This window comes from Tiliqua scincoides, chromosome 5 (genome assembly GCF_035046505.1).
Source record: "Tiliqua scincoides isolate rTilSci1 chromosome 5, rTilSci1.hap2, whole genome shotgun sequence".
Classification (NCBI taxonomy): Eukaryota; Metazoa; Chordata; class Lepidosauria; order Squamata; family Scincidae; genus Tiliqua; species Tiliqua scincoides.
The window spans coordinates 32,471,920-32,489,246 of NC_089825.1; the positions used below are offsets into that span (position 1 = coordinate 32,471,920).

Consider the following 17,327-nt stretch of genomic DNA (forward strand, 5'->3'; position numbering starts at 1 on the left):
AAAAAAGCTAGCTATAATTTATAGAACCTTAATTTGCTCAAAATTCACAGAGAATGAGAGCAGCCCAATGGTAACTGCTGGCTCTAATTTAGCCCAAAGTGTCACGCATCATAATTAAATGTCCGCTCAGCTTTTATTGGCGATGGAAATGCAATCTTTTATATATTTAAACAGCCTGTCAAGAAGGGGAGATTCTACATTTGTAAAACAGATTTGAAAATGCTTGAGGGTAGATAAGCAAACTGGTGAAAACCATCCCGCTCTTAATTGATTTCTTAAGGGAAAATTTCCATTGACATCTGGTTGGGTTGGTCTGAGGATTGCTGTGTTGATGGGAGGTGATCAAGTACGATTACCTATATAGCTGTGGTTGACTGCTTGTGAAAAATTAACTGAAGGTGAAAATGTTTTATCATCTTGTCACAGTGTCGTAATTAAAACACAAAAACAAAAAACCACCCTCACTGCTCAGTGGTAATTAGTGTTAATGTGAAACTTCTTTTCCCAGCATTTTGCCAAATTTGTCCTTTTTGGAGAGGAAACAAAAAGTTTTGATGAAATAAACACCATTTGGGGGAGGGGAGCTTGTGTTCACAAGTTCACAAACTGTGTCGTGATGCCTTGGGGTGTCACGGGGCACTCCCTGAGGAGCCGTGGGCCACCAGCTGGCTGAAGTCCTTTCAGAAGGCTCCACCCAGACTTCTGAAGTGCAGGGAGGCTGCGTGCCTTCCCGCATTTCAGACCTCCCCACATTTCAGAAGACCAGCTGGAGCCTTTTAAAAGGCATCCTGTGCCAGAAGTGACTGGCGATGACATGATCACCCGTCACTTCCAAGATCTGCGCTTGGCATTTGCAGTGCACAGAGACACTGCAGGATGCCAAAGTTTGGGAAGTGCTGGATTAAAGGAACACCAAGCAATGCCTTTTACACATCCTTTCTTTCCTCATTAACAGTGGCCTCCAGCAGGAGAAGGCATTTGAATGGATGAAATCTTTTTTTGATTCTTCTTGGAGCAAGGCACCTTAAATCCTATTTCACTCTCCCATACAGAAAACAGAAGAGGCAACCACCCCATTCTTTGAAGACAAAGAAAATAGTTCAGAAATTGATGGTGGCAGGTGGGTGGAGTTCAGCGCTAGAAGTAATACAATATCGACATATAAAATCCCAGCTAAAATACTACCAAGAAAAAAAATGTGTCATTCAATTTACTGCTTTTCATCATAGTGTGTTCCAGCTGAAAATATTTCACCATCACATTGGTATTCAAAGTGGGGGGGGGGGGCAGTACAGCAAACTGCAATCTTTCAGCTTAGTTCCGGAAATTTTACAGTGCCCAGATTCCACTGGAAAATATTTGATCACTCATATGCTTGGACAGAAACTTGTCTGCTGGAATAGAAATCACACTAAAACTGCCAGCATCCTTGCACAGACAGGCTCTGAAGATATATATTAGGCAAGACCTCTGCCAAATCACTTGTACTTCAGGCCAACAGTACCTTTCAAATAGCTGTTGAATGCCAGCCGCCAAGCAAGAATTCATTATACCATGAATAGTTAAATATTATTTTAGCTTTCACATCTGCAGTTTTAAGCTTATACAGTAGCAATTCATTTACACTCTGTATTATACCTGTCCGCAGGTTTAGGCATAGTGGCCAATCACAATATTCACACTTTTCTCTGGTAGCTTAACAATCTCCTTTTCTTTACTTAAAATAGATTACTGTACCAAATGCAAGAATTTCAAAAATATTTTTTTACTGATCCACAGAGAAACCACGACAGCTATTTTAATGGGTCCACAACACAGGAAAAATATCATAATAAATGTTTAAAATAATCCCATACGACTGGTGGTACTGCAATGACTAATAAGTTGCTAATAAGTCAGACCTTAAAAAAAATTAAAAGAACAAGCTGACCCAGATTAAATTAGCCAGTACTCGTGCATGTATATGCAATGTAAAAAATAAAAGTACCACAACGTTTTCTATATGGCAAATGTTAATAACATCCAGCATAACATCCAAAACAGAACTAACTCGACCAGAAGCACAAGTAATTACAGTTCATTTCTAGTGTGACGTTGCCATTGTGATGAACCTAGTATTAAGGAGGAGAGAAAACCGTGTTTTGTTTAATTTATGTCGATAAACAGTAAGTTAACAGTTCTTTGGGGCTGGGATTCCATTTTAGGGTAATCGTATCTCTTAGTTTATGACACAACCAGGATTTTTTTCCCACCTGAAAATATTTTCCAAACATTTATACTGAGTAATTGTTTGGTAAGTGCCAAAGAATACAAACCATTTTTCAAATTTGGGTGGCTAAGCAGAAAGTCTCATGAGCAGTTCAACTTACATTCACATTAATATGTGCTCAGGATAGTTTGAAAAAGAATGCTACTAAGTCTTAAATTACTGAGGGCGCAATCCTGAATGCACCTTGGGCTGACGCAAGTCCCTTGCGCTGGCCCACGATGGTCACAAAAGTGCCGTAAAGCACTCTGGAGGAGGGAGGCTGGCACAAGCCACGCTTGGTTGGCCTAACAGATAAGCCTGTGCTGGTCAAGCTCGGATGGCGTGGGGGTTTGGGGGGGGCACGAGGTAGGCATTAGGGATGGGTGAGGGTGGGTGGTGGATGAGCCTGCGGGCAGGCAGGGGTAAGTGAGGGGGCGGGGGCAGGATTCAGCACTTAGGCCAGATCCTATCCCCATTCCTGGGCAGCCCAGGGCAGTTCTGGGCTGCTCGAATCTGTGCCACCTCTTCAGGTGGCACAGATCCGATCAGACCCATGGGGCTGCTGTGGTGTTATCTGGAGTAAGGGGAAGCTATTCCCTTTGCTCTGGGCTGAGCTGCTTTCAGCCCTAATCATGCCCTGGATGTGGTGCAGGTCTGCCAGCCAGCCTGCCCCAGGGGCAAGTTAAGACTGGGTTGCCCAGCGCCCAAGATATAGACCCTTGTATTTCTGATTATTTTTAGATGGCGTATATAGACCCAAGGCCAGACTGGCCCCATGCAATAAAGCAGGGGTGTCCAAACTTTTTGGCAGGAGGACCACATTATCCCTCCGACACTGTGTCAGGGGCTGGGGAAAAAAGAATTTACATTTCAAATTTGAATAAATTTACATAAATGAATATGTTAGAGATGGACCTTATATGAATGAATGAAGGTCTTGGAATAGCTCAAGGCCTATAAAAGGCCTTGCACAAAGCAAGGCCGGCCTTTCCTTCGCTACCACTGCTTCATCACAGACGTAAAACAGCAAGCAGTGGAGAGAGCCCTCGTCCCACAGCTCATGTGAGAGATAGCACAGGCTGAAAGCGGTTGCTTCAGGCCAGGGTGGGCTCCAGCAAATGTCTGGTGGGCCAGAGGCTCATTGGAGACTGCGGGCTTCCGGTGGGCTGGTTTGGGAGTCCCTGAGGGCCGCAAGTGGCCCAGGCCCAGGCCCTGCTCTAAATAAATATTGTACAAAATCAGGATGATAAATAGTCACTCAAAACTGCAGGCCTATACATAGAATGAAACACAACCAAAAATGTTCAAGGGAACCCAATGAGTTTCTTTAGTATAAGTACAATTCCTTAGATTTAAGCACATCCTTAGACGTGTGCATATTTAACCCATTTCTACCCACCCCACAGGTGTACACATTTGATCCCTGTTGGGTGTATGCAGTGTTGGGCAGAAAAAGCTTAATTTGCTTTTATGTGGCTTTTATACATGTGGCTCTGTTTTTGTCAGTCAACTCAAGTCCCTATAAGGGCCTTGGAGTTTCTGCTTGTGGCACATCATCGCCTGCACTGAACAGCCTAATCTCTGGTGCATGTGTCAGGGACTCAATGTAATAGTTTGCATCCGTTCCACCTTTGAGACGGAGAATCATATGATGGCTACTTCCAAATCCAGTTAAATGCATGCAGCCAGGCGTAAATTGAGTGTGGGGCACTCACAAAGCCTCCCCACAGCACATGACCCTATTTATGAGCAAAGTCACATCCACGGAATGCAATGGGAGAAACAGCAACAGATAGACTGCACAGCTTGAAGGGAATGATGACTTCAACTGAGTCTATTGCAGCCGGACTTTCATAATAAGCATCAAGCAGACGTAAAAAATGCGATGGATTTAACAGATTACAACTAAATCCAGTTTTAATAAGCTTTAAAAAAAAAAAAAACCTGCTCTCAAGGAAAATGCTTCCTTTTCAAGACAGGGTCAAAATAGAGTCAGCAGAAATCTTGCCAGATAGATTTGTATCTGATGAATCTTGAGAGAGCAGACAGAAGTGCAGGTATACTGCAAGGCTGCTACATTGGGACTGGCACCACAAGTATCATGGGAGAAGGATCTTAGGACCAGATTGCAAGTCATAGATGGAGAGACATCTATAAGGATTTTATATTTGAGACTTATAAAATTACACATGGGATGGATGGATAGAGTGGATAGAGGGAAGTTCCTTTCCCTCTTGCACAATACGAGAACCAGTGGTCATTTACTAAAACTGACTGACAGGACAGTTAGAACAGACAAAAGGAAGTATTTTTTTTTTTTTTTTACCCAGCACATAATTTATCTGTGGAATTCTGTGGTTGTGATGGTACCTGGCCTAGATGCCTTTAAAAAGGGATTACACGGATTTATGGAAGAAAAGTCCATCACAGGTTATAAGTCATGAAGGCTATATTCATCCTCTGAGTTTTAGAGGTAGCCTATCTACAATTGCCTGATGCAACAGGATATAGGTCTTTTGTTGTCTTATGTGCTCGTGGAAGCATCTAGTGGGCCACTGTGAGACACAGGAAGCTGGCCTAGATGGGCCTCTTGTCTGATTCAGCAAGGCTCTTCTTAAATTAGAGCAGTTGGATGGTTGGAATGGAGGTTTACGAAAGCCAAATCAGGCTCCTGGATCTGAACTTTGTGCACTATGCAGAAGACCAAAAGCACTATACTGAAACCAGTTTCAGGAAAGGAGTGTTTGGTCAAGACTCCATTTTATTTTAAGTCTGTATGATGCATCTGTGTATTTGCTTTTTGTTTATTGAACAACATGCATGGATTGGTCAAATCTGGGTCAGGACCAATGGGGAAGGGCTTTTTGCCCCTTTAATAGTCCCAATTTGGATCAAACTCCTTCACACAGCCTTTTGACCAGGATGGAAACTCCCACAGGTAACATAGCAAACTAGATTGGGACCACAGTGTGGCAAAGGGTTAAAGTTCCTTCCCTTCCCTCCACAGTTCCAAATCCAGATCAGCACCATTAAATTCATGGGCCATTGAACAAAGGAAAGATAAGCATACAGTTACATAGCATTTTGTAAGAGTGACATCTAGTTTCAAATCTTACTCTGTCTTTCAAGTTACAGGTTATTTGTAGCTGGTAAGATAATTTGGCCTGCGTAACAGTAATAGTTTGGTTCAAAATTAGTGTGGAACAGAGAGTTGGAAAGGAAATCCATATTATGGACTACAGCCCAATCCTATGCAGGATCAGGCTGTACTACACAGATCTCTGTGACAATGGAAATCACTCCTGCAGTTGCAAAATGGCTGTTGTTGGAGTATGGAGCACTCAGAAGGTTGCCATTTGGGGAATGCTGTTGCATGAGGCAGAGGCACTCCTTATCTGTTGTCAGAACTGCCTATACCCATTGGAGCACGTAAGGCAGAGGTTTGTTGCGGAGGGGGCAAAACAGGGCAGGGAAGAACAGGGATAGGAATGCTGCTGGTGGATCCGGCGGTGATGGTGCGCGTTGGATCCTATCCTATCTTTTTGCAGCTTCCCCGCCCCCTTTCTCTCCTTGGAAGTGTGCCAGCAAAATCGCTGGTGCAAATCTGAGAAGGCCCCATTGCAGGGTGGTAGGTTTTAAAAAACAGTAAGGGGATTTAAACCCCCTTTCTCTTCTGAAGCCTCCTGATCCACGTGCTGGATACAGTGCACTTGTCTTTGAGGTTGCTGCACCAGCAGGAGTTAGGAAGGATAGGACTGGGCTCTAAATTTCATGTTAGGATTAACAGTGCTTACAAATCCCTTTGGAAAATACTACATTTTGAAGTTGTTCATGTTTGTTATAATTTTGCCCTTTTGGGTGTTTCATTAGCTTAAAGGAGATTTTTAAGGGGGAGGGAAAGGATCAGAATAAACTAATTTGCCTGTTGCTTAAAAATACTACTAATTATATGAAAAGGCCAATTTTATTTTTTCTCAGCTACATACCTATTAACTATCTCACATGAAAAGTGTTAATGATGTGGTTTATGGAATAGTTTTCTGTTCTTTAGCATTAACCCCCTTGAACATCCAGCACAAGATTAAAGCTCGAGAAAGCTGTCATACCTGGGAAATTACAATATGTGAAGAGTTACATGTGCATAATGATATAATTACACTTGATGGCAGTAATAGCACACACTGAAGGCTATTAATAGCAGAAGGAACTCTCCCATGCCTCACAAATGACAAATCTCCTGAGTGAAGAAGTAACATGATGAAGAACAGGCACAAACGATCTGTTTCATGGGGTCTCTCTCTACAAAGGAAGGATTCAAACTCAGCAGCACAATGCATACTCTGACATTAAAATTTAGAAAGTAAAGCAATTTCTTTTTCAACTTCAGTATAATGGTCGTAACAAATGTCTCACATGCTATCAGAATATTACATAGTTGTTCCGAATAGAAGGCACTAGCAACACACAATCAATACATGTTAGAGGGGAAAAGTTAAGAGAAAAAAGTTACATCCTAGGAATATTAGCCATGAATAACCTGTAATGCTAGGTATGCCTCCTTAGAATTAAGCTCCATTGAGTTCAGTGGGACTTACTCCCAGGTATGTAGGTACAGGATTGTAGCCTACATGCCCAATCCAAATCATGTGCTATACTGGTGGAACATGCATTCGGCCAGTATAAAACACTTTCCAGCTGTTAAAAATGCCAAACTGGCATTGGCCTTCTCTAGGGAAAGGGAACAAATGTTCTCAATACTACTCAAAATATTCTTATATATTCTAATAGGAAAAAAATAAGACTATTCTGCAAAATGGGAAGGGGGAGGAAGCAGGAATCAAATGATTTCATGAAACATGAATGAGACTATAATCAGTCTGATCAAGGTTCACTTCACTACTCTTCTAGGGTCCAGTTCACATTTGATGTGGAAAAATGGTCAGATGGTGATTTTGCCTCATTAATTTCACAGTGTGCATATTCTTATCCAAGCATCTCCATGTGGTGAGAGGTGATAGTTTCTACAACTTGACAACTGACAGGATGGATGACATGGTAGATTTCAGCCGTCATCACATTGAGTTGCATCCGTAAAAAATAATCACCGTATGAAGCCGGTGAGTTAAAATAATCCCATTATAACTTGACCACATCCTAAGTGAATATGGGAATAGGACACAAACTCCATCACCTGTAGGCTATGAATACATGTCAAGGTGATAGAATACTGTGTGGTGAGCTCTAATAAAAACATGTGGAGATTTTAACCTGACCTGATTATGGCAAAAATAAAGATTTGGACCAGAGTTCTCAACAGAGATGTGCAGTGCTTAGCAACTGGTTAAGTTCATCAACTATGGTACCTATTTTTCAATCCCATTACAGATCTAGGTTGGAGCGTCTAGATACGTTTGGGGGAGGGAAGAACAGGTGGTGATGAGGGACAAAATTTTAACAGTTTCAGGGGCTTGGAGCTTACTACTACTATTGTCAGTGGCGTGTGACACTGAGAGGTTCAGCAGAACTAACAGTCATGAACTCCCCTTGTCCAGATCCCAGATAATCAACTAGGGCAGGAAAAAGACACTTTGCATCCCAAAACCTGGCCAGCAGTCAGGTTAAAATAGGTCAATCCATTTGATGCATACATTTCTGGAATTGGGTCCACCCACTCAATCATTTTGCCCCAAAATGAAAAGTTAGATACTAGTTGGTAATTTCACAACATGGTGGGGGGGGGGACTTTTCTCCAGGATAGGGTGGACATCTGATACCTTAACACAGGGTGGAACCTGCTGCTGAGTTTCAGATGTGGGGGGTACTAACGCAAGGAGGTTGTGCAGCACCCACTTATTTCTCTGCCTCCTTTTGGGGCTCTAGAGTAAAAACATCATGCATGCACAAATGAGTTATTTTCATTTTAAAAGGTTTTCCTCCCAGTCCCATTCAAGCCAAAACCACTGGGGAGCAGCAGGTTGTTGGCCTGCCCCACTTGACTACCATCCCAGTGTAGCATCCCAGGCTCACCTCAAGGCCAGCTTTCCTATGTCCCCTATAGCCAAATGAATCACTGAGAGAGAACAGTTATTTTCCAATTCCTATAAGGAGACTCCCAGATAATATAATATTAAAACTAGCCTAAAAAGAGGAGCAAGTGTCTGTATTCGAATTATTATTAGTTATTATTTGTATTTGCTGTGAATTTGGTGTTGATTGAATGTTGAAGGTTGCAATGATATTGCCATTGTGGGTTTGATTTGCCATTCTCTTGCTCGCTATGTTGGCAGCCCTCCTTGATTTAATAAGAACAACAACAACAATTTCATTCCATTCTGAAGCTGCTAGATAGGAGGCCAACAGTTCAAAAGGAATTTCTGCCTTTACAGATGCAGTTGTGGTCTGGAAAGCAGATTCTATGGGCTGAATTTTTACTACTTGTTAAAAAGTTACAAGAATGAAAAAGACACTGATTTTTTCCAGGTGGCGAAGTGCCACTTGAAAGAAGTCATGTGTCCATTGTAAAATGGAACAGATATGAAATAGATGGATTTCAGGACACAAATACATGAGTAATTTATAGAAGAAAACTTTTAAAATTACTTTAGGGATTGTATTACACTCCATACAGACGTTAAAAAATGTCCCATACTGTCTCAAATCTTTGTTGGAGATGCCAGATGGGCAGAGGTACTTTGTCACATACTTGGTTGGGTGCACTGGCGAAAATATAAAGGAGGACTATATTAGAAAAAGCATGAATTTCCAGTGCATCCTGTAACTGTGTTGTTGGGTAACTTATATGGAAACATTGGGAAAGAATTTTCACAGCCAGCTCAGCCATGATGTGACACAAATGACTTGCCACAAAGAACAGGTTGTGGGAAGCAACCAATAGGCCTGGGGGTACCTTTCATACTGAGTGTGCATCTCTCTAGCCCACCACAGTTGGGCTTACCACTCCAATCCGCTGGAAGTAGATCAGAAGATGGAGATTCAGCATCCTATGTCCTCATGTTGTTCCCTCCTCATGTAGTGCCTTTAAACAAACCAAGAAGCGTGGAACACGCTGGGAATATGCCCTGAGTGTTCCACAGTACCTGAAGGGGCATGAGGGGAAAGGAGATGGGGCTGGACTACTGCCATTGTCAATTCAGTTTTGCAGGGCAGGGCAGTGGATTAGGGGAAACACTGGCAAGGGCTTCAGATCAGGCAGTGAATTACCTTGGGGCATTCTCGTTAGAATGGCTGACATTAATAGCATAAGCATGATTTACATTGGCTTAACACTGGATTTTGATAGTTACAATTCTTGAATGCCTGTTGGCAAATGACAGTGTGGAAGACATTGCACAGTGGGGAGATTTAGATGCACATGGGGTTTCATTTCATCAAGATGGGAGTCAGATCCACAGGGGAGGGGAGGGGAATGAAAGAAACTGGAAAGAACACCTCTTGCCCAGGGAAGACACTGCACAGTGGGGAGATTTAGATGCACATGGGGTTTCATTTCATCAAGATGGGAGTCAGATCCACAGGGGAGGGGAGGGGAATGAAAGAAACTGGAAAGAACACCTCTTGCCCAGGGAAGACACTGCACAGTGGGGAGATTTAGATGCATATGGGGTTTCATTTCATCAAGCAGGGAGTCAGATGGGGGGGGGAAGAGTGAAAGAAACTGGAAAGAACACCTCTTGCCCAAGGAAGACAACGCACAGTGGGGAGATTTAGATGCACATGGGGTTTCATTTCATCAAGCAGGGAGTCAGATCCAGTGGGGGGGGAAGGGGAGTGAAAGAAACTGGAAAGCAGCACCTGATTTACTCAGATGTAGACCCTCTTCAGGAGGAGGGGCAGCGGCGCCTCCTGGGGTCTTGTGTAGGGTTGTAGGATCCCTGGTAGCCTCACCTTTCGCCTGTCCGGTTCCTCCATTGTGCAAGGAGCCTGAGAAGCCCTGGGGGAGGCAGGGTGGTGGGGGGACAGCCTGCTGGCCCGGCGCTCCCCCGTGCCCACTCAGACCCACTGCATGCACTCACTTAAGTCCTGTCTCCCACGGAGACAGGGAGCGGAGCAGGGGCATCCTGGCTGCTGCCGCCACCGTCACCAGACTGATGGAGGGCAGGGAGCGTGCGGGGAGCAACCTGCGCTGCCCACTCCTGAGCGCACAGCTGCATCTGTGGCGGGCACGGAGGGAGGCACGCTGCCGCTCCCACTGCCTTCGCGGGAGGCAGAACTTAAGTGAATGCGTGCAGTGACTCTGAGTGGGCACAGGGGAGCGCCAGGCCAGCAGGCTGTCCCCCCACTGCCCTGCCTCCTTCAGGGCTTCTCCAGTTCCTAGCGCAGTGGGGGGACCGGCTGGGTGGAAGCGAGGCTGTAGGAATTCCACAACTCCACAGAAGACCCCGGGAGGTGCTGCTGCCCCTCCTCCTGCAGACCCAGGCAGGGTGCAGATGGCGCCCTTGCCCCCTCAGTCTGTCTACATGACTGCGCAGATAAGACGAGGGGGGGGGCGGGCGATTCTCCACCATTTCCGGGTGCAAATTTATCGCCTTATAGGCGAGTATCTATGGTATATCTCTGTAATTATTTTTTTCATTACTGTTAACTTGTACTTAAGGTAATCATGATGGAACAGGAAGCCCAGTACAACAGACCACCCGCAATATATATGATGTCAATGAATTCTTATTGTTACTTTTTAATTAAATATCTAGAGAAAATTACAGTAATCTTAAAAAGAGAATAAAAAGTAATATTGTAGAAAATTTAGTAAATAAAGGGCACAATCCTAACCCACTTTACATTACCAACATAAGGGTAATGTAGCTCCAAGGTCAGGAAACAAACATTCCCTTACTTTGAGGAGGCCTCTGTGAATGCCACCCAACTTCAGGATGCAGCACATGCCCCATTGGCACCGCTATGCCAGTGCTGGAAAGTTGGTTAGGATTTGGGCCAAAATCTACTACTTTGAATTATCAGAAGAATCTCCTCCTTTTGATCTTCTGTAATAGGTAATGGTTTCCACGGATTCTTTTGTTTGTAAAGATGACATTTTTAAAACAAGTATTTTTAAATGCTTCAATTCTTTCATGGGAAACAGATGAATATCAATTATATTTACCCAGGAATGATTGTTTTTTTTTATACTTGTAAATACTTGTACATAAACTCATATTATTACCTTGACATCAAATGGAAAAAGCACCCTTTTCTCTTTTATAGCTAGGATTATAGGAAACACCATAATTTTCAGTTTGTTACAACCACTTGACACACAGCCCAATTCTACCTGCGCTGGCAGAGCCAGGCTGCATGACCTGCGCTATATCTAGCACAGGTTAGAAGGATGCTGGAGGTCTCCTTGGGGTAAAGAGATATATTACTCCTTTGCCCCCCCCCCCCCCAAAAAAAACAACACTCAACCAGCCCTATGGGACAACTTGGATCTCTGCCAACTGTATAGCTGGTTGAGCAGCCAGGTGTAACACCAGCTGATCAGGGAAGGAAGATGGGATATGGTAAAGGAGGCCTCCGCTGATCCCACCCCCCAGGGCTGATGTGTTCCATTCCACTCTCCCCCTGGCAGAAACACCCCTGCCTGCCTCTGAAACGCCCTCCCGCCACGCTCTCCCAGCCCTTGCACCGCTTGGCATGATACCTCCGCCAGCAGCCAGGAGCTTGGATTCAGAGCTGGTGGGCCAGCGCAGGCCATCCCATTAGCGCTGCGTCCTACTGACTTGTCCAGCACTTTACAGTGCTTTTATGATAGCTTGTGCCAGCACTTTGTAAAGATAGAACTGAGCTGACAGTCTCACAAATCCAAATATTTTGCTTCTGTTTCTGCGGTGAAAGTTCTAAAAGTCTCATCTTCAATGATACATACTTGAGAGCTTCCAAACTCCCTCAAATAAATATATCTGATTGTAATTAAGCCCAGTAAAAATTCATCCCTTGATTTTACCACCTGAAACTGCAGCTGTTGGCTGAGACTATTAAAGACTCACAATTCCAAACTCACGTGCAAATCTCATCAAGGGCGGACATTTCTAATTGATTCCAGAAGTCTATCTTTTGCTCAGACCAGGGGGCAGAGCGGCTTCCAAACTGTGGGTGCAGAGCTCCAGGCGTGGAGATTTAAAAGCTCTAGCTTGGCTGCCCCACAAGAAATGCTGCAGAGCAATTTTACGGTCAATTGGCCAGAGCATCTGGACCCATACATCATCATCTTTAGTTGATGGTGGTGAAGCCAGCTCACACACCAGAGAAGGCTAAGACTGGTAATGATGTCTTGGTCACACCAAAGTGAAAACTAACATAATCTACTGAGATTAGGGCTCAACTGTGGCTTTTTCTGAAGGGACATTATTGCTCCAAGGGCTCTTCTCTTGCCAAGAAAGTTCACCTCATGAGTATACTATAGCAGGATTTTCTTTTTAGCAAGATAGCACAGAAAATTATTATTACAAATTCAACTTGAGTTTGTTTAAACCCATGTGTATTGAAAAAGGTTTTTGTTTAGTTTAGTTTTTCTTATCATGGAGCTATGAGATTCCCCCCTCCCATCACTTCCAACCTCCAACATATTTTGGATTAGTTAATCTATGGAACTCCTTGCCACAGGATGTGGTGATGGCATCTCACTTAGATGCCTTTAAAAGGGGAGTGGACAAATTTCTGGAGGAAAAGTCCATCATGAGTTACAAGCCATGATGTGTATGTGCAACCTCCCGATTTTAGAAGTGGGTTACCTCAGAATGCCAGATGCAACGAATGGTACCAGGATGCAGGTCTCTTGTTGTCTTGTGCGTCCCCTGAGGCATTTGGTGGACCACTGTGAGATACAGAAAGCTGGGCCCAGATGGGCTTATGGCCTGATCCAGGGGCCTGTTCTTATGTTCTAACATGGGGGGAAGGGGAAGATATTCAGCTTGACTATGAAAGGGCTTGCAATTCTTCCACTTGACACTAGAATCCAGTATCATGCCCCAGTCAATGTTCACAGCAATAAGGGTTCTGCTGTTATATGGATGAACAAGGATGTAGAATGTGCATTAAAAAGCACTAATTCGGATATATGATAATGTGTTACAGCCATCGTTGCCTATAGTACATTAACCTGAACTAGCTATGGTTTCTGGTCAACATGATATTGAAACCTGTATAACTTCCCTGTCCTACTATGGTAGGATAAAATATACATGTATCAGGTACACCAATGGCTCTATCATACTGCCTTCAAATCTTAGAAGTAATGTTATCTCGTATATATGACTTGAGCTAATGCTGCTTCTGAAAGCCACTGCTACCCAAGGAACATGCTCATCTTCTCTGACTGCATTGGGACAAAGTGGGAAGAGGCCACAGCTCAGCAATTTCAGTGGCAATTTCAGTGGCACCCAATTTCCCAATAACAGTGAACTTAGAGAAAAATAAGCCTTATCCGTCATGCAAGAACACCCGCCACAAAAGAAAATAGATGCAGTGTGTTTAAGTGAGAAAATAAAGGTCAGCTAGCCTTTGAAATTAGCATTTGAGGTTCAATTGTCTGAATTTCGTGTGTACAAAAATACGGCACAAGAAGAATAAGAAGAAATTCAGTACTGTGTGATGCAAAAGTTGCAAGAGCAGAAACAACCACCATTTTACACACTTGATAAACTGGGTTTTGCACGAGCCACAATCTAACATTGTATGTTACAGCAGGGAGTTTGGTGTCAGCTTTATATTAAAAGAACCTCAAACCCAAGTCAAAATAAACTCCAGAGAAAATAGCCCACACAAGTTCAAATTTATCCACATCAGGAATTTCTATGAAACAAACTGGTGGTTTCAGTTCATTTTCTTCAAGATATATAGATAGCATTACAGATCTTTCCACTGGGGAAAAATTAAATTGTGCCTGAACTTGAGATCAAGCAATCTCGCCATACAATATAAGTTTTTTTAAAAAATCAGCAAAGCTAAATCTCATATCTAATCCCTTGGTTGCCCCTACCACCCACTCTTGCTTTCCGGTCTTTGCGTAGTCCAACTTTCTAAACACAATATTATATAAAAACAGAAAAGCAAAAGAAAAATATGTATAGATGTTTAAGATCATCTATCATCAGATAAGTTCTCTTACCTCATATGTAACTGACAGAGGAGTAACGTAGGTTTTTAAGTAACCAAGTGTGTACAGACCAAGAAAAGTTGTGCAGCGGGAAGTTTCCAAGAAAGGTGCTTCGGGTCTAAAAATATTTAACATAAATTAATTAAGGCTGTTTCCTGTTGATTGGATCAAAGTTTGAAAAAAAAAAGTTATGTTTGTGGGAAGGAAGAATCCTAATTACCTCCCCAAAACATCCTGTGTGTTGGTAAGCCCAATCTGTCACCCAGATGCAACACCAAACCATTGTTTGGTATAATGTGAATGAGCCCTGAGGAACTGCCACTCCCTTCTCCTTATTCCCTTGCACGAAATAATTCCCAATTTCCAATCTTTGTTTGTGGCAAACCTTGGGGAGGGGGAGACCATGACAGCACAAGGAGCTTCAGTGGGCATGGAATCCCTCAGAAGCACACACAGAAACTCACAAGCTCGAATTCTGGATTTCAGCCTTGGTACTAACATCTTGTTTCTAACTGTACTTCAAATAGACAGTCATTTGTACAACAATTCTGTAAGGTAAGTTATTATCATCTCCATATTACAGAAGGAGGAGGAGTTGGGATTGGGGTGGAGAGACAGCAGTTTGCCTAAGGTTATATAGTGAGTAAAGCGAAGTTGGAATAGCTGACTCATGGCTTTTAATCACCATACAATCCCAATTTGAAGTAACAGGGGTGATGGGGCAGTTTGGGCCTGGGAGGCAGGCAAGATAAGGAATTTAGTAAGCACTGGGCTCCATTACCAGCACATGTTCTTCAAATCAAGTATGAGCTCTATGATAGTATGACAGCGATGTCAGGGGTTGGGGAGGTTGTGTAAGGGATTCATGCCACAGCTGCACCTGGTACCGCATCACAAATGGGAGTGTTCCCCAGAGGCCCCTGTGTAATCATAGGACCTTTGGGGGAAGCTCCTATCACTGGTGAGGACGGCAAGATAAAGTCTGTCACATATCACCCAGTGCTAGGAAGCCAGGGAGGACGGGCACAGGGGACTAATATCCAAAGATGGGACAAACGCAGGGCTTTGTGTTAGAACTTCCAGAAACCTGGCGTCAGCACAAACACAACAGTGCACAAGACATCTCATCTTACAGTGTCAATGCCACTGTCAAAGAGGCCTAAATACAGACCATGTCTGGAAATTGTGTCTCTGTGTTTAATTTACACAGTATCATTTTGACATTTGTCCCCTTTGTGATTTCAACATTGTAAGGGATAATTTTGGCAGTCAAGATGTTTTATTTTCTACAGAATGAATAGACGATAAAAATTACTTACCTTTGCTCCATGAGGAAACCAATAGAGGTCAGTGTCAGGATAATGTAGCCAACTCTCAGGAGAAGGGTTAACTGTGATAATGTCTGTTAAACCAACAAGCAGACAAATTACTCATTTAGGTTAACTCTCCAAAGGGATATTGAGTTTTAAACTTGCCAGTGTAGCAGTCTGAACTTTCACTCTCAATTATATTACTTGGTTACTGTCTGCTTTTAGAGTAGTTTGATATTTTGAACTTTACAATCAAAAATCCACTGCAGATACTCTATTCCCTCTTAATGTCATTGTGTTTCAAGGCTGAAGGTTACAAAAATTGGATTTTTTTCACCAAATCCTTCTTCACACAATGTTAGTCTTGAAAATAAGTCTTTCACTCGTATTATTGTTTCTTCTCCTGAAATTATTTGAACCCTTGATGACCTGAACCTGAAAGGGATGGAGCTGTTTTCTAAATAAATATCAAGTCACATCTCTGCTCTTTTCCCCCCCCCCCGCAACTCTTAATAGCATTACATCTTTGTATTTTCCAATCTTGGCTCTCTAGAGAGTAGTGGCAACTGAAAACATTATCCTGTTAAAAGGGAAAAAACATTAAAAGTAGGGAAAAGAAAATAAGTCAGGCAGTTTGATAATTTATCACAATTTTAACAGAATCTCATATTGATCGCTTTGCTTCTTAGCAAGCAAACATGCTAACCTAGGATCGGTGGAGCACGAGAGCACACATCCTCAGTTCCAAAGCAACTTACAGTGAGGCACATATGTCAGTTCAGGTCTGCTGCACGGATTCAGGACATGATTTTTCAACAGAGGTTAAGCAAACCAGGCAGGGTGACAGGATTACTACTCAATTTAGTACCCTCAAGGCATATTTTCCAGCCTGACTAGGAGCTGCAGCAGCAAGACCAATGGTCTGCCAGAAAAGATTACTAGAGATTTGTTAAGGCAGGGAGCAGAGAAGGACTCAAACAACCTAGTTTCCAAGCCTAACGACCTGATCCTCCAAAGTAAAGTTGCATAACTCATCACTCTGAGAATCACATTTATATATTTTATTAACTCAGGGGGGCCACACCAAACCATTAATTCCGGAAAAGCAGTTTTGTCACATTTAAAACCCATTACATTAACACACTTTCTTCCTGTGCCCCACAAACATGCTGCTCCCTCTCCCACCACGACAGGTTTCTCTGCAACTGCTAGCCTTCCCTCCTTTTCTTTGTTCACTCTACAGCAGTGTTTCTCAATGTATGTCCTCTGCCATACCATTTCACATGGTCCACCTATCCTAAGTACCACAGGAAGTAACTGGCGATGACATCATCATCAGTTACTTCTGGGTCGGGAGCCCAGATGCAGTGTGGAAAACACCAGTAAGAGGATCAGGGTGGAAGACTTTTTCAAACCTCCTACCACTGATGGTTGTGTTGCATTCCTGGTCTTGCTGCCAAGCAGCAGGGGTCCAGTGAGTACCATCAGGCCCCACCTCAACTTTCTGTTGAGAAACACTGCTCTACAGCATTCACTCTTTTCTTTCCCTTCACCCCAAAGTGTACAATCTTATCTTTGCTTTCTTCAGTGCAACAGAACAGTGCATCCCCCTTTCCCACCTTTAACCTCAAATTTTGTCGTCTATATCTCCCTGAAC

At 43.2% G+C, this 17,327-nt stretch overlaps 1 protein-coding gene across 1 annotated transcript in view; it reads right to left on the reverse strand.

Annotated features, from left to right (window-relative positions):
* AGMO (alkylglycerol monooxygenase) overlaps nt 1-17,327 on the reverse strand; it is a 157,066-nt gene that overhangs the window by 40,953 nt on the left and 98,786 nt on the right. The window contains exons 11-12 of the mRNA XM_066629137.1: nt 15,680-15,762; nt 14,373-14,478 (exon numbers count right to left, since the gene is read on the reverse strand). Coding sequence (XP_066485234.1) covers nt 14,373-14,478; nt 15,680-15,762 — 189 coding nt within the window. The remainder of the gene's footprint in view (nt 1-14,372; nt 14,479-15,679; nt 15,763-17,327) is intronic.